Raw genomic sequence first — 22,243 nt, 5'->3', positions numbered from 1 at the left:
TGATAGTCTAAATTCCCAAGTTCATCCCATCTACAGAGAAGCCATCTATCTTCGATTTCAAGCTAAAATAAATGAAGAAAACAACAGAAAATGTTTTGTTCGAAAATCTGTTTTCTCAACACATCTCCTAAACAGTAAGGTAGAAATACCCCCTCCAATTACAGTTCTCCATTACTTTATTAACAGTTATCCTCACGCCACCTCTCCATTGTTTACAGTACTACTGTACATCACACAAATATGTTTTTAACCATTTAACTTGCCAATAGTTGCAACTGCAGTATCCGAATCAGGCCGGGATTCAATCCGCGCCACAACGCCTCTTTTAATAGTTTTGGTAAATGCTTTATTTTACAGCCCTGTGTCAGCTGGTACTGTATGTGCCTGGTGGTTGTACAATTTCAATACAATTATTTACTTGTTGTACAATGAGGCAAGTTTGGAAGGTGTTTCTGTAATGTTTTTTAAGGAAGTGTAATTTTACTTGCGCAATGTTTCTGTTTTTTCACCATGGGGAAGGACTAACAAAGATGTGGTTTGGAAAAGTAGAGATCAAATCATTTCTCCTTTCTTTTTTTGCATTTCAATTGCAAAACTTTCAAGTGGGCAAAACCATTCATCTTGAGACAACAGGCGTGTACATTACTAATCACTGAAAATATCAAAATACCTCATGGATCATGATACTTTCTAGTTTAAAGGGGTACAAAAACATACACTACTGGTCAAAAGTTTTAGAACACCTCATTACAGGGTTTTTCTTATTTTTTTACTATTTTCTATCATGTAGAATAATAGTAAAGACATCAAAACCACGAAATAACACATATGGAATCATGTAGTAACCAAAAAATTGTTAAACAAATCAAAATATATTTTATATTTGAGATTCTTCAAATAGCTACCCTTTGCCTTTATGATAGCTTGCACACTCTTGGCATTCTCCCAACCAGCTTCACCTGGAATGCTTTCCCAACAGTTTTGAAGGAGTTCCCACATATACTGAGCTGCTTTTGGCTTCACTCTGTGGTTCGACTCATCCCAAACCATCTCAATTTGAATGAAGTCGGGGGATTGTGGAGGCCATGTCATCTGATACACTGTTTTCTACATTGCTCAGGTGCAGCCACTGTTTTGGTTCAGTGTCTTAAAAGGCTTTGCATGGTCAATCTGGCATCTACTGCAATATGGCCTCTGCAGAAGTCAGGGCATTTAAAGTGCATTCGGAAATGATTCAGACCTCTTGACTCTTTCCACATTTAGTTAAGTTAAAGCCGTACTCAAAAATTGATTTAAAAACAAAATCCTCATCAATCTACACAGAATACCCAATAATAACAAAGCCAAAACTGTTTTTTTAGAAATGTTTGCAAAAGTAAAAAAATTATAACAGAAATACCTTGTTTACCTAGAGAAATTGAGCTCAGGTGCATCCTGTTTCCATTGATCATTCTTGAGATGTTTCTACAACTTCATTGGAGTCCACCTGTGGTAAATTAAATTGATCAGACATGATTTGGAAAGGCACACACCTGTCTATATAAGTTCCCACAGTAAATGGTGCATGTCAGAGCAAAAACCAAGCCATGAGGTTGAAGGAATTGTCCGTAGAGCTCCGATACAAGATTATGTCGAGGTACAGATCTGGGGAAGGGTACCAAAACATTTCTGCAGCATTGAAGGTCCCCAAGAACACAATAGCCTCTGTCATTCTTAAATGGAAGAAGTTTGGAACCACCAAGACCTCTTCCTAGAGCTGGTCGCCCAGCCAAAACGGGGGAGAAGGGCCTTGGTCAGGGAGGTGACCAAGAACCCGATGGTCACTCTGACAGAGCTCCAGAGATCCTCTGTGGAGATGGGAGAACCTTCCAGAAGGACAACCATCTCTGCAGCACCTCACCAATCAGGCCTTTATGGTAAAATGTCCAGATGGAAGCCATTCCTCAGTAAAAGGCACATGACCTGCCAGCTTGGAGTTTGCCAAAAGGAACCTAAAGGACTCTCACACCATCAGAAACAACATTCTCTGGTCTGATGAAACCAAGATCTCTTTGACCTGAATGTCAAGTGTCACTTCTGGAGGAAACCTGACACTATCCCAACGGTAAAGCATGGTGGTGGCAGCGTCATGCTGTGGGGATGTTTTCAGTGGCAGGGACTGGGAAACTAGTCATAATCGAGGGAAAGATGAAGTTGAAGAGATGAAGAGAAGTACAGAGATCCTTGATGAAAACCTGCTCCCGAGAGCTCAGGACCTCAGACTGTGGCGAAGGTTCACCTTCCCACAGGACAACAACCCTAAGCACACAGCCAAGACAACGCAGGAGTGGCTTCGGGACACATCTCTAAATGTCCTTGAGTGGTCCAGCCAGAGGCCGGATTTGAACCCGTTTGAAAATCTCTGGTGAGACCTGATGATAGCTGTGCAGTGATGCTCTCTGCAGTGATGCTCCCCATCCAACCTGACAGAGCTTGAGAGGATCTGCAGAGACGAATGGAAGAAACTCCCTAAATATAGGTGTGCCAAGCTTGTAGTCATACCCAAGAAGACTTGAGGCTGTGATCGCTGCCAAAGGTGCTTCAACAAAGTAGTGAGTATAGGGTCAGAATACTTACAGTTGAAGTCGGAAGTTTACATCACCTTAGCCAAATACATTTAAACTCCGTTTTTCACAATTCCTGACATTTAATCATAGTAAAAATTCCCTGTCTTAGGTCAGTTAGGATCACCACTTTATTTTAAGAATGTGAAATGTCAGAATAATAGCAGAGAGAATGATTTATTTCAGCTTTTATTTCTTTCATCACATTCCCAGTGGGTCAAAGGTTTACACACTCTCCATTAGTACTTTGTACTTTGTTTGTACTTTTTTCGGGTAGCCTTCTACAAGCTTCCCACAATAAGTTGGGTGAATTTTGGGAACAATTGAATCCATATTAGAATAAGGCTGTAAAGTAACAAAATGTGGAAAAAGTCAAGGGGTCTGAATACTTTCGAATGCACTGTATACTTCTTGCATAGCTGTTGTGAAGGAAGTTGTCAAGGAAGTGAGTTTGTGTTTATTCTGGACATCCTGCCCCTCCCGCCCCCTCCTAGCTTCCACCAATCATGTCAATGCGGAGCTATATGGAGCCCTCCACATTGTTACAAAACTGTGGAGGTGCACGGCTATGCGGTACGGAGCTACATTTGGCCTCTGCATGCCTCCGGGGGCTCCACAATTGCGTCATATGGCGCCTCCGACCACATTTCCAGATAAAGCATAAATTGACTTTTGAAGGCAATTCGTGGTCAGAGTCTGCATTGTCCGTGCAGGATTTACAGTAATACAGCCTCTGCAGAAGTCAGGGCATTCATACTTCTTGCTCTTTGTGCAGCAGCACAGAGCTCTGGTGAAAGAAGTTGTCAAGGAAGTGAGTTTGTGTCACACCCTCCATATGAAGCCTCCGACCACATTTTCAGATCAAGCACAAATTGGCTTTTAGAAAGCACTAGTTTCACCACTGGTGTTTAAAATGAAAAGACACCTGCAAAAGAACATTGCTTATCTACTTTGTTGTGCTGTTACATTTGTTTCGTTGTTTCATGTTCGATGCACTCAGGGTGTTGTTACCTTTCATTTGAGAGGCGTTCACCACAAGAAAATGGTGTCATGTCACTATGCCTGATTTAAATACTGTATATGAAATATTTGTTCTCCCTGAGCTGTTTATAGGCATTTGACACCATTCTGCATTTTATCATCTATTTTCCCAACATCAATCAGTCCAATCACATTACATGTTGAAATGGGTTCATTCAGTTGCAGAAGTCACAGTCCTGGCTGAGCCCGTATGTGAGCTCACCGTGGCCTCTTTGCGGTTACAATGTAGCCAAGCTGTCTGTATGCGCCTATCAAATAAAATAAAATGTTATTGGTCACATAGAAATATTAAGCAGATGTTATTGCGGGTGTAGCGAAATGCTTGTGTTTCAATGTCGGGTTGACTAAATACAGTAGAATAGAATACAGTATATACCTATGAGATGAGTAAAGTAGTATGTAAACATTTATTAAAGTGACTAGTGTTCCATTATTTAAAGTGGCCAGTGATTCCATGTCTATGTATATAGGGCAGCAGCCTCTAAGGTGCAGGGTTGAGTGGCCGGTTGGTACCCGGCTTGTGATAGCTATTTAACAGACTGATGTCCTTGAGATAGAAGCTGTTTTTCAGGCTCTCGGTCCCAGCTTTGATGCACCTGTACTGACCTCACCTTCTGGATGATAGTGGGGGAACAGGCCGTGGCTCGGGTGGTTGTTGTCCTTGATTATCTTTTTGGCCTTCCTGTGACACTGGGTGCTGTAGGTCTCCATGTCTCAGTTGTCTCAAGGCTTAAAAATCATTATTTCGGTCTCCTAAATCGGTCTCCTCCCCTTCATCTACACTGATTGAAGTGGATTTAACAAGTGACATCAATAAGGGATCATAGCTTTCATCTGGTCAGTCTGTCATGGAAAGAGCAGATGTTCTTAATGTTTTGTACACTCAGTGTATATGTAGCAATTTAGCAATTAGGATTTATCTGTAATGGTTATGATAAATACATTGTTGCTCAATGTTGGCATAAAGATAAACACACACTTTTCTGCCCTTGTGTTACATCATTTAAGTACTCTCGTTCAATTGTAACGGCTGTTGGTGGAAGAAGGAGTGGACCAAAACACAGCGTGGTAAGTGTCCATGTTAATATTTATTTTAACGCTAAAACAAAATAGCAAAAATAGACCAACACGAAACAGTTCTGTCTGGTGCAGACACAGAGACAGAAAACAACTACCCACAAACACAGGTGGGAACAGCCTACCTAAGTATGGTTCTCAATCAGAGACAACGATTGACAGCTGCCTCTGATTAGGAACCACACCAGGCCAAACACATAGAAGTACAAAACATAGAACAAAACATAGAATGCCCACCCCAACTCACGCCATGACCAAACCAAAATAGAGACATAAACAAGGAACTAAAGTCAGGGCGTGACATCAATATCATTTATTGTGGAAGAACCTAGGATAAATTGTTGTGCTCTGTTCATAAATGGTGTCAATGCAAATCAATCAATCAATCAAATGTATTTATAAATCCCTTTTTACATCAGCCGATTTCACAAGGTGCTCTACAGAAACCTAGCCTAAAACCCCAAACCGCAAGCAATGCAGATGTAGATGGTGGCTAGGAAAATAGTCTGGGTGGCCATTTGATTAATTGTTCAGCAGTCTTATGGCTTGGGGGTAGAAGCTGTTAAGGAGCCTTTTGGACCTAGACTTGGTGCTCCGGTACCGCTTGCCGTGTGATAGCAGAGAGAACGCCTAATATGACACGCCTAATATATAGGTCCTGGATGGCAGGAAGCTTGGACCAAGTGATAGCGCCTTTGCGGTTGGATTATATATTTCTGAACATAGAATACTCATAGTGCAGAATAATGCTGCAATATACAAGAAATAAATCTAATTTGGACGAGCAAGAAAAAAAGACAAAAAAGTACATTATGCTTTTAAGTTGTATACTATCAGAATATTTAGATATTTATGTATGAGTCTGTACATCATTGCAGTATTGTTTTGTTATTGAGACACTACCTCACTTTGGTTTTGTGTATTTTAATTTGTATGTTCTCTGACATCTGTTCAAATAATGTATAATGGTGCATTTTTTTAAATTATTTTCAACCTATCGTCTCCAGAAAAATTGTTTTCAACAGTAATTATACCGATGGTATTAATGTTAAGCACAATTTATTTTAAAAAACAAACCAAAAAATCATGATTTTTATCAAATTCAAATCTGGACCTCGAAGCCAGTTCCTGTACTTTTTTCCTTTTTCCCAAACTGATTTTGACCTGGGATACCAGTGGGTGCAATAAATCAGGCAAAACAGAAAACCAGCAGTAATCTGGACCTTGTAGGGTAAGAGTTGAATACCACTGATGTATATGGTTTCCTCTGAACACAAAACCAGCAGTAATCTGGACCTTGTAGGGTAAGAGTTGAATACCACTGATGTATATGGTTTCCTCTGAACACAAAACCAGCAGTAATCTGGACCTTGTAGGGTAAGAGTTGAATACCACTGATGTATATGGTTTCCTCTGAACACAAAACCAGCAGTAATCTGGACCTTGTAGGGTAAGAGTTGAATACCACTGATGTATATGGTTTCCTCTGAACACAAAACCAGCAGTAATCTGGACCTTGTAGGGTAAGAGTTGAATACCACTGATGTATATGGTTTCCTCTGAACACAAAACCAGCAGTAATCTGGACCTTGTAGGGTAAGAGTTGAATACCACTGATGTATATGGTTTCCTCTGAACACAAAACCAGCAGTAATCTGGACCTTGTAGGGTAAGAGTTGAATACCACTGATGTATATGGTTTCCTCTGAACACAAAACCAGCAGTAATCTGGACCTTGTAGGGTAAGAGTTGAATACCACTGATGTATATGGTTTCCTCTGAACACAAAACCAGCAGTAATCTGGACCTTGTAGGGTAAGAGTTGAATACCACTGATGTATATGGTTTCCTCTGAACACAAAACCAGCAGTAATCTGGACCTTGTAGGGTAAGAGTTGAATACCACTGATGTATATGGTTTCCTCTGAACACAAAACCAGCAGTAATCTGGACCTTGTAGGGTAAGAGTTGAATACCACTGATGTATATGGTTTCCTCTGAACACAAAACCAGCAGTAATCTGGACCTTGTAGGGTAAGAGTTGAATACCACTGATGTATATGGTTTCCTCTGAACACAAAACCAACAGTAATCTGGACCTTGTAGGGTAAGAGTTGAATACCACTGATGTATATGGTTTCCTCTGAACACAAAACCAGCAGTAATCTGGACCTTGTAGGGTAAGAGTTGAATACCACTGATGTATATGGTTTCCTCTGAACACAAAACCAGCAGTAATCTGGACCTTGTAGGGTAAGAGTTGAATACCACTGATGTATATGGTTTCCTCTGAACACAAAACCAGCAGTAATCTGGACCTTGTAGGGTAAGAGTTGAATACCACTGATGTATATGGTTTCCTCTGAACACAAAACCAGCAGTAATCTGGACCTTGTAGGGTAAGAGTTGAATACCACTGATGTATATGGTTTCCTCTGAACACAAAACCAGCAGTAATCTGGACCTTGTAGGGTAAGAGTTGAATACCACTGATGTATATGGTTTCCTCTGAACACAAAACCAACAGTAATCTGGACCTTGTAGGGTAAGAGTTGAATACCACTGATGTATATGGTTTCCTCTGAACACAAAACCAGCAGTAATCTGGACCTTGTAGGGTAAGAGTTGAATACCACTGATGTATATGGTTTCCTCTGAACACAAAACCAGCAGTAATCTGGACCTTGTAGGGTAAGAGTTGAATACCACTGATGTATATGGTTTCCTCTGAACACAAAACCAGCAGTAATCTGGACCTTGTAGGGTAAGAGTTGAATACCACTGATGTATATGGTTTCCTCTGAACACAAAACCAGCAGTAATCTGGACCTTGTAGGGTAAGAGTTGAATACCACTGATGTATATGGTTTCCTCTGAACACAAAACCAACAGTAATCTGGACCTTGTAGGGTAAGAGTTGAATACCACTGATGTATATGGTTTCCTCTGAACACAAAACCAGCAGTAATCTGGACCTTGTAGGGTAAGAGTTGAATACCACTGATGTATATGGTTTCCTCTGAACACAAAACCAGCAGTAATCTGGACCTTGTAGGGTAAGAGTTGAATACCACTGATGTATATGGTTTCCTCTGAACACAAAACCAACAGAGGTGTGTGGTGTGGGTTACATTAGCAGAAAATGGAGACAATCCAACTGCCTTTCACACAGAACATCTGATTGTGTGGTGGTTGTTGTTTCTTTGGTTCTGTAGGAAGTTGCTGAGTATATACGACTGCTACGTTCTCGGATATCCAGGCATGAGGCCCTGTTTAAAAACTCACATCAGACTAAGTATTGTTAGAGTAAATTAAGGCATTATCATAGAAGTGAAACAGAAATTCTAATAAATATCCCTTTGTTTTAATACTAAACTGTGAAAATATAATGCATTTCCTTTGAGTGTCACAGGTTGAAGAAGAGAAACTAATATGTCACAATCAAGGAATTCTAAAAGAGCTACCGGAAAAACTCTCTGTTAACACATATATTAGACGTCGATTAAGACAGACCCCCCCACATCTCTGATTCAGAGGGGTTGGGTGAAATGCGGAGGACACATTTCGATTGAATGCATTCAATTGTGCAACTGGCTAGGTATGACAAGACAGTTAGTTGGATCTAAGATTGTGTGTTTGTTTACCCAATACTTACCAATTACACAATACTTTCATTTGACCAGTTAAGTAGTATACATTGTTATTCCGTAAAATGTTATGAATTTTGTTCAAACAGTTTTTTTCTGTTCCCACTTATCCCCAAATGATTAAGCAGTAAGGTCCACGTTTACCAGTCCACGTGGGCTGTGAATGTCAGAGTTTGTCCTTGCCTCCTAATCCAATACCTCGGTATTAAACTGTGTGGACCTAACAGCCAGTCAATGACATTAATTGATATGCCAATGAATGATCAATTGAATTGATCAATTACATGCCCAGGAAATGTAATCCTCCACGATTAAGAAGTATATTCCTATGTGTTGTCCTATGGTAATGACCATCCTCTCCTCTCTCACAGCCATGGCGGTGAATGTTGTATCTCACAGCCTGAATCTCCTGGAGAACCTCAAAGACTCCATTGAGAACAACAAGGTGTCGGACGTCAAAGGATGCTGTGGAGGACCTCCTGATAAGCCGGATCAACTTGGTCTTGGCGGGGAAACCGGGAGCCAGAGAAGGCTGCCTTCCTTAACGCCCTCCGTAGTGTGGGCCCTTTGGATTAAAACCCCTTCTCCCCCACCCCTCCAAAGGATCTGGCCATCTACACAAACCCAAACACCCAGACTTCTGCCTGAGGGACCTGCCACCCGTCCCTGGAGCCTTGCCCTTTGACCCGGAAGCTTACATGGGGCTAGTCAAGTTCCTGCGGTACAACGTGGTGGTCATGGTGTTCACTCAGTCTCCAGGCCAACAGCGTGGTGGTGTTCCTGGAGGCCCTCTCGGTGCAGAGGGACATGGTGTACTTTGCCCTGCTGGCCTTCGATATTGACATGGAGAAGAGCCTGGAAGAGAGGCGGAAGGCCAGCCTGGCGGTGCAGAAGGCCAAGGGGGTGGCCCTGCCTAAGGTGTTCCTAGTGAGGCCCTCCTGTCTGGAGAAACTTGACTCCTGGAGCCTTTTGGACCTAGACTTGGCACTCCGGTACCGTTTGCTGTGCTGTAGCAGAGAGAACAGTCTACAGTATATCCGGGCCCACGCCCTCCTCAAGGCCTTGCCCACTCTCTCCCCAGCTCAGCTGGTCACCCAGAAGAAGGACACCTTCAAGGCCCTGGTGTGGGCGGTCGCCTCGCTCTTTGGAGTGGTGTCAGCCATCCCTGTGCCCCTTGTGGCCTAGTATGGTGGATGGCAGTGTGGGTGTGAGGATTCTCACCAAGAAATAAAGGAGAGCCGCACACTCTAGGAGCTTAGATGCAAAAATGTAATGTCCAATGTTTCGACAGACAAGCTGTCTTCATCAGGGTATAATGACAAACACTGAGGGGTGACTCGTTTATATCGTGTCAAAAGACACACACAGATGTCTGTAATCATGGCCGGGTGTGGTCATGTTTCCTTCAAAAACCCCCAAACAGGGAAACAGATTCCAATCAAAGGTGTGATCACGTGCTCCACTAAGGCAGTTATTCATCTTATAACTTGTCCTTGTGGTAAAAATGATGTGGGTAAAACAAAGCACAAATTAAAAGTACGAATCTCAGAGCATCGTAGCACCATTAGGTGCAAAAACTTGACTTACCCAGTTGCGGCCCACATTTTGGAAGCAAACCACTCGATTTCGTCTCTACATTATATTGGCATTGAACATGTCACCCTCCCTAGGAGAGGGGGTGACCTCGACAAATTATTGTTAAAACGAGAGGCTGCCTGGATCTTTAATTTAAAGACCCTTGCTCCCTTCGGTCTCAACGTAGACTTTGTTCTGAAGCCATTGTTGTGATTACTGTGCTATTGTAAATGTTTGCTGGCTTATGTAGCCAAGTTGTATCTATGATTGTACACTATCCATTTATGTTTTTAAATGCTATTTTGATATATGAGAATTAACCAATGATATCAGGCCACACCCGGCTATGATTACAGACACCTATGTGTCTTTTGACACTATGTAAATGAGTCATCCCGCAGTGTTTGTCATTATACCCTGATGAAGACAGCTTGTCTGTCGAAACGTTGGACATAACATTTTTGCATCTGAGCTCCTAGAGTGTGCGGCTCTCCTTTATTTTTCAAAGTGTTCTACTCCGCTAGCTAGCACCTCGCCTAAATAGGTGTGCGTTTCTTTCGCCTCTAGAGGATTCTCACCAAGACCAGGGCCTTGCTCTGTTTGGATGACGAGTCCTTGGAGCTGTTGGCAGGGAAACACGGCATGGAACCTATTTCGTGAACATGATTAACTGAGTATGCACTTTGTTTTCTAGATGTGAAGAAACCCAAGAGCTCAGGTAGTAACACAGTGAGAGAGGGTGATACCCTGAATCTGACCTGCAGTGATGACAGCTACCCACCATAATCATCAAACATCACCTGGAGTAAGAATGTGTAGAATTGCAGGAAATTTGCTGTAAACTGCTAATTATTCTCTCCGCCCCATGGCAAAATAATTATAATAGGATGAAATGAGTTATAAAATTGCAAAATCTTCTCTGAACCCCTTGGCAGAATGTGTATATTTACAGCATTTCTCTAAGTCCCATGGCAAAATTAGGTCAAGAGTGGGGCCCTAAAATGTTGTGCTCGCAAGGTAGGGGAAACAACATTTTTCTTAGGGCCCCCAAAAGGCTACCGCCAGCTCTGACTACATGTGTGGGTATGGATGTTGTTAAGCAGACCCGTGAGCCACTGCTGCCCCCCTGATGAGTTCAGATTTTTTGTGGCCCGCACCCCCATCAAAGTTGCCCATTCCTGATTTATACCATTGGTAGCCTGTAATTATTGTTGAGTGAAATTTGTGGAGATGGTAGGTTGGAAATAGCAAAAAAAGAAATACACCATTTATACATGCTTTGAACAGATTTCAGAGAACAAACAAATGAAAAAAGTGAGGTAGTGTCTCAATATAAAATAATGTTGAAATTAAGAACACCTATAAATAGAAAAATAGTATCAGATACGGGTGAGCTGACAATGTCAAAAACGATACACACGCTTCAATGGGGCAGAAGGCCGTGTGTTGTGGTGATTCTGGATGGTCAGATAGCTACAGTAGCAACAGTGACACAAAGCTGCCATGTGGGGAATCATTGGTGGCTCGTTTCAACTTGTTGTATCTTGTTCTTGATACCATGTCTTGTTTTGACTGATGTCACGTCTATGTTAATATGTTAAAACAAAATGCTGGCTATAGCTAACCAACAACTGTAATAGTGTATTTGTATTTTCAATAAACATTGGAGAAGAAATATACTTTACATGTTGTCAACGATCTAAGTGAACCTGTCTCTACCATTCCAAACCACATCTTTGTCAGTCCTTCCTCATGGTGACAAAACAGAATTATTACAGAAGTCAAATGACACTTCCTTGAAAAACATTAACAAAACTTGCTTCTATGTACAACTAGAAAATATTCTTATTGAATTTGTACAACCAACAGGAACATACAGTACCAGGGCTGTAAAATAAAGCATTTACCAAAACTATTAACTACACTAGTTTCAGTTGAACAAAAGTCCCAGTATCATCATAAAACTCAATCCGGATTCAGAAAATGATATAAGAACCCATGGCTAATACTGTGTGCCATCCCCACGCTTCTAGCGAAAATTGCTTTGTCACTCACCACCCATAATAGCCTTGACGTTGGAGTAAAGCGCTGTATCCTCATCTGTCTCTGCTGCTGGCTTACCGTTCCCTTTCTCCTCATCCTTCCCCATAATCACACCACTCCCCTCTCCTCCATCTTCATTCCCTTCTTTCTTCTTCTCTCTTTTGATTTTGGCGTAGTCTGACTCTGTGGTAGTGGTCTTCTTCTCTGCCTCCTCAGGAGTCTTGTTCTTCAGCAGGGAGTAGTTGATTCTGGCGTAGTCCACTTCATTTAGTTCTTCCTCTGTGGCAAATTTTCCCGCGGCTCCACTGGTCTGGGGCCCTCCATTTTCAGCTCCCTCCCTCAGCTCCAACTGCAGAGGGGTCTGTTCGCCGTCCACAGCCTGTCCTGCATTCGTCTATGGAGTAGATGACAAAGTACTGTGTTAGGAGTCTTTTGTTAGCTTGGTGATGTTACGGCTGTCGTCGGAATGAGACAAAGGTACAGCGTGGTAGGCGTACATTTTGAATTTATTAAATGAACACCAATAAAACAAGAAAGATAAACGACACGTAAAGTATTGTAGCGCTAAACCAGCAGCTAACAAAAACAAGATCCCACAACAGAAAGTGGGAAAAAGGGCTGCCTAAGTATGATTCCCAATCAGAGACAACGATAGAATGCCGCCTCTGATTGGGAACCATACTCGGCCAAAAACAAAGAAATAGACAATATAGAATGCCCACCCCAAATCACACCCTGAACTAACCAAATAGAGAAATAAAACGTCTCTCTAAGGTCAGGGCGTGACAGGTGATCTCAGATCTGTTTATACTGTCTTATCAACTCATATTGGCATGTCAATGCTAACTAAATGTTGGTAAAGCTGAATAAAGAAAGAAACTGGTACTGCACCTGTTGGTCTTCACATGTCACCATCTCCAGGTTCATGAAAGGGCTTTTGGAGTCTGAGTCCTTTGGGATCCTCTCTTTTTGCCTAAGGAAAATATTGCAAATGAAATTTCTCTGTATCTTGGAGGGGTTAGCAAGCACGCCCATTACATTATGGTGCAAGGCGTTGGTGCATTCGACAACGTATCTGATTCTCTTGATAGTAAATATGAATTTCTAAAGACAATCTGCAATTGATTTAAAAAACAACACTCAGTTAACACTAACTCTACATAAGTAATAGAATGCATTTACCTTTTACATTTCCCTTTCAAACACAGGAAGATACAACAGATGGTGGCTGAGAGGGCTGCACCAATCACAAATGCAGTAATCAGTTTTAGGTCCGACAGCATAGCTATAATGCCTTCCCATTCCTTCTCTAAAAAGAGAACAACAAATCAAATCAAATCAAATTTTATTTGTCACATACACATGGTTAGCAGATGTTAATGCGAGTGTAGCGAAATGCTTGTGCTTCTAGTTTTGACCGTGCAGTAATAACCAACGAGTAATCTAACCTAACAATTTCACAACAGCTACCTTATACACACAAGTGTAAAGGGATGAAGAATATGTACATAAAGATATATGAATGAGTGATGGTACAGAACGGCATAGGCAAGATGCAGTAGATGGTATCGAGTACAGTATATACATATGAGATGAGTAATGTAGGGTATGTAAACAAAGTGGCATAGTTTAAAGTGGCTAGTGATACATGTATTACATAAAGACGCAGTAGATGATATAGAGTACAGTATATACATATACATATGAGATGAGATGAGTAATGTAGGGTATGTAAACATTTTATTAAGTAGCATTGTTTAAAGTGGCTAGTGATATATTGTTACATCAATTTCCAACTCTGAATGGGAAGTGGCTCATTACTTCATATCTCCTGGAAGAAAATATAAATGTCTCTAAGCCTAAATGTACATAACATCATCAATATTGCAAACATTGGGTGGGAATGGGAAGCTGTGACTCTCTAACCAAGTAACTTGACTTATATATTTACCTCCTTGCTTTTCTTGGCTCTTATTTTGCGTGACCTGCAGCTTCTCTCTCACTACACCCACAACATTTCTGCTGACACACTCCACAGTGGTGTTGTTGTGGTTTCTAACAGGCAGGCTGATGGTGCTGTTCACTGAGGAACCCAACACTGATGTAGTGGCGCTGCACCTCTCTGTGTTGAGCTCCAGCAGTGGCCACTCTATGAGGGGTAAGGGAACCCCCTGACTGACACACACACAGATCATGACCTCTGCCTGGTCCACACACCCAGAGCCAGGAAGAATCACAGGAAGGTCTGGAAAAAGACAGTGAAGAGAGAGATATCAGTGATAGATTGATGCTAAAAACATGCCTCTGTCACGATCGTCTTGATGAGGAAGAGTGGACCAAGGCGCAGCGTGATACAAATACATCTTCTTTTATGAGAGAAGACGAAACACGAAACAAATACTTTTACAAAACTAAACAAAACAACAGTGACGCTACAAACAAAAGTGCATACACAAGCTACTAACGTTAGACATAGACAATTACCCACAACAGCCTAATGCCTATGGCTGCCTTAAATATGGCTCCCAATCAGAGACAACAATAAACAGCTGTCTCTGATTGAGAACCAAACCAGGCAACCATAGACTTTCCTAAATACCTACACTGAACACAACCCCATACACTCTACAAAACCCCCTATACAATACAACCACCCAAGACGAGACAAATACACACAAACATCCCCCATGTCACACCCTGACCTAACTAAAATAATACAGAAAACAAAGATAACTAAGGCCAGGGCGTGACAGCCAGAGTGATTCCAGATCATAAAATATGACATGAGTTTGTATATTTCAGTCCAGTTTGTACTTTCACATCACAGTGACAACAGTGGAAGCTGTCAAAGTCCTGTTAAGCTGTTGAACTGTACACACATACTCCCCAGCATGTTCTCTTGTCACATTGGAGATGGTGAGAGCAGCATTTTCCGTGAAATTCTGAAGTGGGGCACTTGTCCCGTTCTTACTCCAAGTGATGTCAGATGGAGGGTAACTGTTAACACTGCAGGTCAGATCCAGGGTACCTTCCTCCTTCACCTTTTCATTTCCAGTTATTTGGGGGTCTTTCACATCTTTAAGTGCAAAGAGTTTCTAATTGTACACATTTATTTTTAAACATACACTAAATTCAGACTATGTTGGTTGAGGGACTAATAACAATGGATCATGATTAAAAAGGGAAAAGGTCAAAGCCATGACATAACTGCAGGTGGAGCCTTTATACTGTATAATTTGCTTATTATCAAGGTTATTCCTAGGTTTCAAAGATTCTCTGGAATAAGGTGTTTCATGTAGAATGTAGGATAGGTGGTACTCACATGTCACATTCAAAGTTACTGTCTCTTCAATTTGATATTTTTTCTGGAAGGTTACTTGACACGTAACCATCATGTTGTGGTGTTCAGCTGAGGGGGTAAAGGTCAACGTTGAGAAGTGGGTTGTTGTCACATGGGTGAGGTCCTCTCTAATCTGTATGGTGGTGTTGTCTCTGAGCTCAGTGATGTTGTCTCCTGTTCCTCTCCATGTCCATGTGATGTTAGGAGGAGTTCCAGAGCAGATCCCCGGGGCGGTGCAGGTCAGTGTAGCTGGTTCTCCCTCTGTCAGAGGAGGAGTCAACACTGAGGGCTTCTGGGTCAGAGCTGGAGGCAGGAAATACAAACACAGAAGTGAGTTTTACACCTGTGTACAAAACAGCAGTGACACATAATCAGCCGTAGGAGAGCAGCATGCATGTGATGACTCTGAATGGGAGTTTTCCCAGTAAATGTCCTCTTATGATAGAACTTTATAATAAGGGAGACCTGAGGGGGAACTTGACAAGTATGTACTGTATACAATTAACTACAATAATAGGTTGTCACTGTAACTGGTAATAATAGTCATAGTACCGCTCACTGTGATTTTCACTTTCTTCGAGTATGAATATGAACTTAGCAGTCTGAATTGATACTCTCCAGCATCATTCTCTCTGATGTCGTTGATGATCACACTACAGTTCTTCTTTGTCAGATCAGTCTCCAGTAGAGACACTCTCTGTTTAAAATCCTCCTGAACTTCATGGGGAGTTTCAGAGTGGAAAATTATGTTTTTATCCTTATCACATCTGTCATTTGTAGGGCACTTGAACCATATTGCAGTGGTTGGCTTGATGTTATCAGGGTGAGTGAATGTACATGAAATAACAGCACATAGTCCCTTCTCTGCTGTTATTTCTGCTGGACTGAAGGTGATGGTCCAGGGTGATGCTGTTGCTGGTGGTTGTTGCTGTCCTGATGGAGGGAAATGAATACAGTCATGAGTAATACAGAAAGCACTTAGATACTCCTTAACTTGTTCGTAAACCTTTTTTATGAGATAGTGTCTACTGAGATATTTGCCCTACATCTACTACTACCACATCTACTTATGATTATCATATCAACATTAGTTGTGATAAAAGGGACGTTACCGTTGCATGGGGCTCTCTCTGTCAGAGAGAGAAGTAGAGCTGCCGAGATGAGGACCCACATCCTGCTTCCACTGCCTTGATGAATCAATCACAGTACCGGGGTCTCTTTCCTCTTTCTCTTATTGTCACTATCTCTGTCGGTGTCCACTGGTCTGGAGCACAGGTGTGAAATAAAATATGAAATGGTGTTGTGATAATAACAACACATAGCAATACACATCCGATATTAATGTTTCATTACATCTTTATGAGTGCTACAGTGTCATTCATAACAACCGTCTTATAGCATGTTTATTCAACTAAGACGTATTTTGCTGTAATGTAAGAGAGTATGTCAAAGAAAAATGTATGGTCTCAGTGTCACGACTTCCACCGAAGGTGGCTCCCCTGCCTGTTCTAGCGGCGCTCGGCGGTCGTTAGCGGTCTACTAGCTGCCAACGATCCCCTTTTCCTATTCTGTTTATTTTGTCTTATTGGTTGCACCTGTTTCTTGTTTGAGTTTTGTTTCAGGGCTATTTAAGCCTGTTAGGCCCGCCTGCTTTTGTGCGGGCTTGTTCTCTGTTTGTCTATGTTGGTTGCGTGTTATGTTCACTGACTGTTTGGTGTCCAGTTTTGGGTTGGACATGTTTATTTTCGCCTGTCGTTTTTGGCGTTACTTTTGGATACCGTAATAACGTTTGTTTTTCCCCATTATCCTCTGCTCTCTGCGCCTGACTCCGCACCCACCACTCCTAGCTGTGTGACACTCAGTTCCTATGACCACCTTCTTCATAATGCATTCCAAGCACATTTATAACTCCTTATGAGTGACTCCTTATAAAACATTATAATGCCCAGCATAAGCGTTAATAACTGCTCCAAAATATCTTTAACTGCATTCATACATTTTTATGCATAAGCTACAGTTGAAGTCGGAGGTTTACACACACTTAGGTTGGAGTCATTAAAATTCGTTTTTCAACCACTCCACAAATTTCTTGTTAACAAACTATAGTTTTGGCAAGTCGGTTAGGACATCTACTTTGTGGATGACACAAGTAATCTTTCCAACAATTGTTTACAGACAGATTATTTCACTTACTTCACCGTATCACAATTCCACTGGGAAAGAAGTTTACATACACTAAGTTGACTAGGCCTTTAAACAGCTTGGAAAATTCCAGAAAATCATGTCATGGCTCTAGAAGCTTCTGATAGGCTGATTGACATTGTTTGAGTCAATTGGAGGTGGATGTATTTCAAGGCCTACCTTCAAACTCAGTGCCTCTGTGCTTGACATCATGGGAAAATCAAAAGAAATCAGCCAAGACCTCCACAAGTCTGGTTCATCCTTGGGAGCAATTTACAAACGCCTGAATGTACCACGTTCATCTGTACAAACAATAGTACACAAGTTTAAACACCATGGGACCACGCAGCCGTCATACCGCTCAGGAAGGATACGCGTTCTGTCTCCTAGAGATTAATGTACTTTGGTGCAAAAAAGTGCAAATCAATCCCAGAACAACAGCAAATTACCTTGTGACGATGCTGGAAGAAAACAGGTACAAAAGTATCTATATCCAAAGTAAAACAAGTCCTATATCGACATAAACTGAAAGGCTGCCGCTGCTCCAAGGAAGAAGCCACTGCTCCAAAACTGCCATAACTTCTTATGGCTGCAGGGGCAGTATTGAGTAGCTTGGATGAAAGGTGCACAGAGTTGCCCATAGTAAACTGCCTGCTCCTCAGTCCCAGTTGCTAATATATGCATATTATTATTTGTATTGGATAGAAAACACTCTGAAGTTTCTAAAACTGTTTGAATGATGTCTGTGAGTATAACAGAATTCACATGGCAGGCAAAACCTGAGAGAAAAATCCAAACAGGAAGTGGGAATTCTGAGGCTGGTCGATTTTCAACCAAGATCCTATTGAATTCACAGCGAGATATGGATGAGTTTGCACTTCCTACTGCTTCCACTAGATGTCAACAGTCTGTAGAACCTTGTCTGATGCCTCTACTGTGAAGAGGGGCCGAATGAGAGGGGAATTAGTCAGTTCTGCCATGACCTGACCATGCTCTGACCATGAGCGTTCACATGAGAGGGAGCTCTGTTCCATCGCTCATCTGAAGTCAATGTAATTCTCCGGTTGGAACGTTATTCAAATTTATGTTAAAAACATTCTAAAGATTGATTCAATACATCGTTTGACATGTTTCTACTGACTGTTACGGAACTTTTGGACATTTCGTCAGCTTTTAGTGAGCGCGCTTCCTGACGTTGGATTTGTTTACCAAACACGCTAACAAAAATAGCTATTTGGACATTAATTATGGACATTAACGAACAAAACAAACATTTCTTGTGGAAGTGAATGTAATGTAAAATAATAGTTTGTGGTGCTTTCGCTGAAAAGCCTATTTGAAATGGGACATTTTGGTGGGATTAACAACGAGAATACATTTAAAATGGTATAAAATACATGTGTGTTTGAGGAATTTTAATTATGAGATTTCTGTTGTTTGAATTTGGCGCCCTGCACTTTCACTGGCTGTTGTCATATCATCCCGTTAACGGGATTGTAGCCATAAGAGTTTAATAAAAAAAGCCAGACTACGGTTTGCAACTGCACATGGGGACAAAGATTGCACTTTTGGAGAAATGTCCTCTGGTCTGATGAAACAAAAACTGTTTGGTCATAATGACCATCGTTATGTTTGGAGGAAAAAGGGGGATGTTTGCAAGCTGAAGAACACCATCCCAAGCGTGAAGCACGGGGGTGGCAGCATCATGTTGTGGGGGTGCTTTGCTGCAGGAGGGACTGGTGCACTTCACAAAATAGATGGCACCATGAGGAGGGAAAATTATGTGGATATATTGAAGCAACATCTCAAGACATCAGTCAGGAAGTTAAAGCTTGGTCACAAATGGGTCTTCCAAATGGATAATGACCCCAAGCATACTTCCAAAGTTGTGGCAAAATGGCTTAAGGACAACAAAGTCAAGGTATTGGAGTGGCCATCACAAAGCCCTGACCTCAATTCTATAGAAAATGTGTGGGCAGAACTGAAAAAGCATGTGCGAGCATGGAGGCCTACAAACCTGACTCAGTTACACCATCTCTGTCAGGAGGAATGGGCCAAAATTCACCCAACTTATTGTGGGAGGCTTGTGGAAGGCTACCCGAAAGGTTTGACCTAAGTTAAACAATTTAAAGGCCATGCTACCAAATATTAATTCAGTGTATGTTAACTTCTGACCCATTGGGAATGTGATGAAAGAAATAAAAGCTGAAATAAATCATTCTCTCTGCTATTATTGTGACATTTCACATTCTTAAAATGAAGTGGTGATCCTAACTGACCTAAGACAGGGAATTTGTACTCTGATTAAATGTCAGGAATTGTGAAAAACTGAGTTTAAATGTATTTGGCTAAGGTGTATGTAAACTTCCGACTTCAACTGTATATAAAGCCTTTTGAAGCAATGTGTTGTAATGCCCTAAAGGGTTAATAGAAAATTACCATTACATTAAGTAGTCATAATCAAGTTTTAACAGTCATTCAATGTAACAAAACAAAACTATATAATGGTTCAATAGCTTGTCTTTCGATCCAATGCAGAAAGTTAGACTGAATCAGCACATTACCTCTCTGTGTGCTCTCTCCTCCTGTTGATCAGGAGCCCTGTGTGTCTCTGATGGGTGTGAACTGTCACTTCATGTCCCCAGTCTGTTACTCTCTCTGACCTGGTGCTGCAATCCAGGAAGTCCCTCTGTACTGTATACCGCCCAGCCATACTGTATATAGACCATAATCAACCTACCCATCAAACCAACTTTAAGTCATTTAGCAGACACTCATATCCAGAGAAACTTACAGTAGTGAGTCAATGCATTTTTGTACTTTTTCCTGTATTGGTCCCCCGTGGGAATCAAACCCACAACCCAGGCATTGCAAGCACCGTACTCAAACAACTGAGCCACAGACTGCAATACCAACACACACTGCAATACCCATGCCTTTTATATTTACATGCAGTTTCATTTTACTATAAGACAGATTTACACAAGAAAATGTGTACATATTTCAAGATTGGCCGTTTGTAACAAGTACATGTGAATAATATGCAAAATGCCTTGCATTGGATAGAGATACACTTGCAATATTCTCTGTCTTTTTAACCCCTCTGTGGTCTGAAAGATGAAGTCATTTCCTCAATATGCAAGATCTGCTGCAAAAAGGGTACTTCCCTTTATATGCGTTAAAAACACATTCGCTGACATATTCTTAAGTAACTCACAAGCATGCTGAATGCATTTATTATGAGCGACAGGTAGCCTAGAGTTTAAAAGCGTTGAGGCAGTAACTGAAAAGTTCCTAGTTTGATTAACCAAGCAGCCAAAGTGAAAAAACCTGCGAAATAGGGTTTAATGCATTCAGTTCCGCAACTGACTATGTATTCCGTTCATTATTAACGTTAGCGGCTACTGGGTTGTATTCAATATACACTACATGACCAAAAGTATGTGGACACCTGTTTCGTCAAACATCTCATTCCAAAATCCTGGCCATTGATATGGAGTTGGTCCCCCCTTTGCTGCTATAAAGGCCTCCCGTCTTCTGGGAAGGCTTTCCACTAGATGCTGGGTCATTGCTTCTGGGACTTGCTTCCATTCAGCTACAAGAGCATTAGTGAGGTCGGGCACTGATGTTGGTCGATTAGGCCTGGCTCGCAGTCGGCATTCTAATTCATCCCAAATGTGTTCGATGGGGTTGAGGTCAAGGCTCTGTGCAGGCCAGTCAAGTATTTCCACCCTGATCTCGACAAACCATTTCTGTACGGACCTCTCGTGGTGCATGAGGGCATTGTCATGCTAAAGAAGGAAAGGGCCTTCCCCAAACTGTTTCCACAAAGTTGGATGCACAGAATCATCTAGAATGTCATTGTATGCTGTAGCGTTAAGCTTTCCCTTCACTGGAGCTAAGGGGCATGGCCCGAACAATGAAAACAGCCCCAGGCCATTATTTGTCCTCCACCAAACTTTACAGTTGGCATTATGCATTGGGGCAGGTAGCGTTCTAGTGGCATCCGCCAAACCCAGATATGTCCGTCGGACTACCAGATGGTGAAGCATGATTCATTACTCCCGAGAAAGCGTTTCCACTGCTTCAGAGTCCAATGGTGGCGAGCTTTACGACACTCCAGCCGACTCTTGGCATTGCACATGGTGATTTTAGGCTTGTGTGCGGCTGCTTGGCCATGGAAACCCATTTCATGAAGCTCCCGATGAACAGTTCTTGTGCTGACGCTGCTTTCTGAGGCAGTTTGGAACTCGGTAGTGAGTGTTGCATCCGAGGACAGACAATTTTTAAGCGCTACACGCCTACCAATTTGCGGCTGAGCCATTGTTGCTCCTAGACATTTCCACTTCACAATAACAGCACTTATAGTCGACAGGGCAGCTCTAGCAGGGCAGAAATTTGACGAACTGACTTGTTGGTAATATGAAACCCTATGACGGTGCCACGTTGAAAGTCACTCAGCTCTTCAGTTAGGCCATTCTGCTGCCAATGTTTGTCTATGGAGAATGCATGACTGTGTGCTCAATTTTATACATCTGTCAGAAACAGGTGTGGCTGAAATAGCCGAATCCACTAATTTGAAGGGGTTTCGACATACTTTTGAAAAAATAGTGTATTTTGTGATGATTTTATAGCTTATTCAAAATCAGGAACATGTTAGATTTTTTTTCTTCCACAATCATTCACTTATACATTTATATCAGACCCACATTTGAAGAGTGATGATTCCTCTTTCA

At 41.7% G+C, this 22,243-nt stretch overlaps 1 protein-coding gene and 1 pseudogene across 1 annotated transcript; one reads left to right on the top strand and one right to left on the bottom strand.

Moving 5' to 3' along the window:
• Positions 1–8,069: 8,069 nt before the first annotated feature.
• Positions 8,070–20,198, bottom strand: LOC139564410 (sialic acid-binding Ig-like lectin 7). Its single transcript, XM_071383923.1, has 8 exons — positions 20,072–20,198; positions 16,439–16,590; positions 15,879–16,259; positions 15,309–15,629; positions 13,938–14,231; positions 13,169–13,295; positions 12,878–12,959; positions 8,070–12,380 (listed from the first exon to the last, which is right to left on the bottom strand). The coding sequence occupies exons 2-8, from the start codon at positions 16,497–16,499 to the stop codon at positions 11,991–11,993; spliced, it is 1,656 nt and encodes a 551-aa protein (XP_071240024.1). The 5' UTR covers positions 16,500–16,590; positions 20,072–20,198; the 3' UTR covers positions 8,070–11,990.
• On the top strand, positions 8,742–9,599 carry LOC139564104 (interferon-inducible GTPase 5-like; annotated as a pseudogene).
• Positions 20,199–22,243: the final 2,045 nt, after the last annotated feature.

This window comes from Salvelinus alpinus, chromosome 35 (genome assembly GCF_045679555.1).
Source record: "Salvelinus alpinus chromosome 35, SLU_Salpinus.1, whole genome shotgun sequence".
NCBI lineage: Eukaryota > Metazoa > Chordata > Actinopteri > Salmoniformes > Salmonidae > Salvelinus > Salvelinus alpinus.
The sequence above is the reverse complement of the archived record's forward strand: the minus strand, read 5'-3'. Positions and strand labels throughout refer to the sequence as shown.

What these genes read in the sequence shown, in the direction of transcription:
- LOC139564410 (XM_071383923.1), bottom strand. Translation starts at nt 16,499, where the DNA reads ATGTGGGTCCTCATCTCGGCAGCTCTACTTCTCTCTCTGACAGAGAGA. An exon ending in AGTGAAAATCACAGTGAGCG is followed by an intron (nt 15,630 to 15,878) that starts GTACTATGACTA and finishes TCCTGCCTCCAG; the next exon opens with CTCTGACCCAGAAGCCCTCA. An exon ending in GAGCCAAGAAAAGCAAGGAG is followed by an intron (nt 13,296 to 13,937) that starts GTAAATATATAA and finishes TTCTCTTTTTAG; the next exon opens with AGAAGGAATGGGAAGGCATT.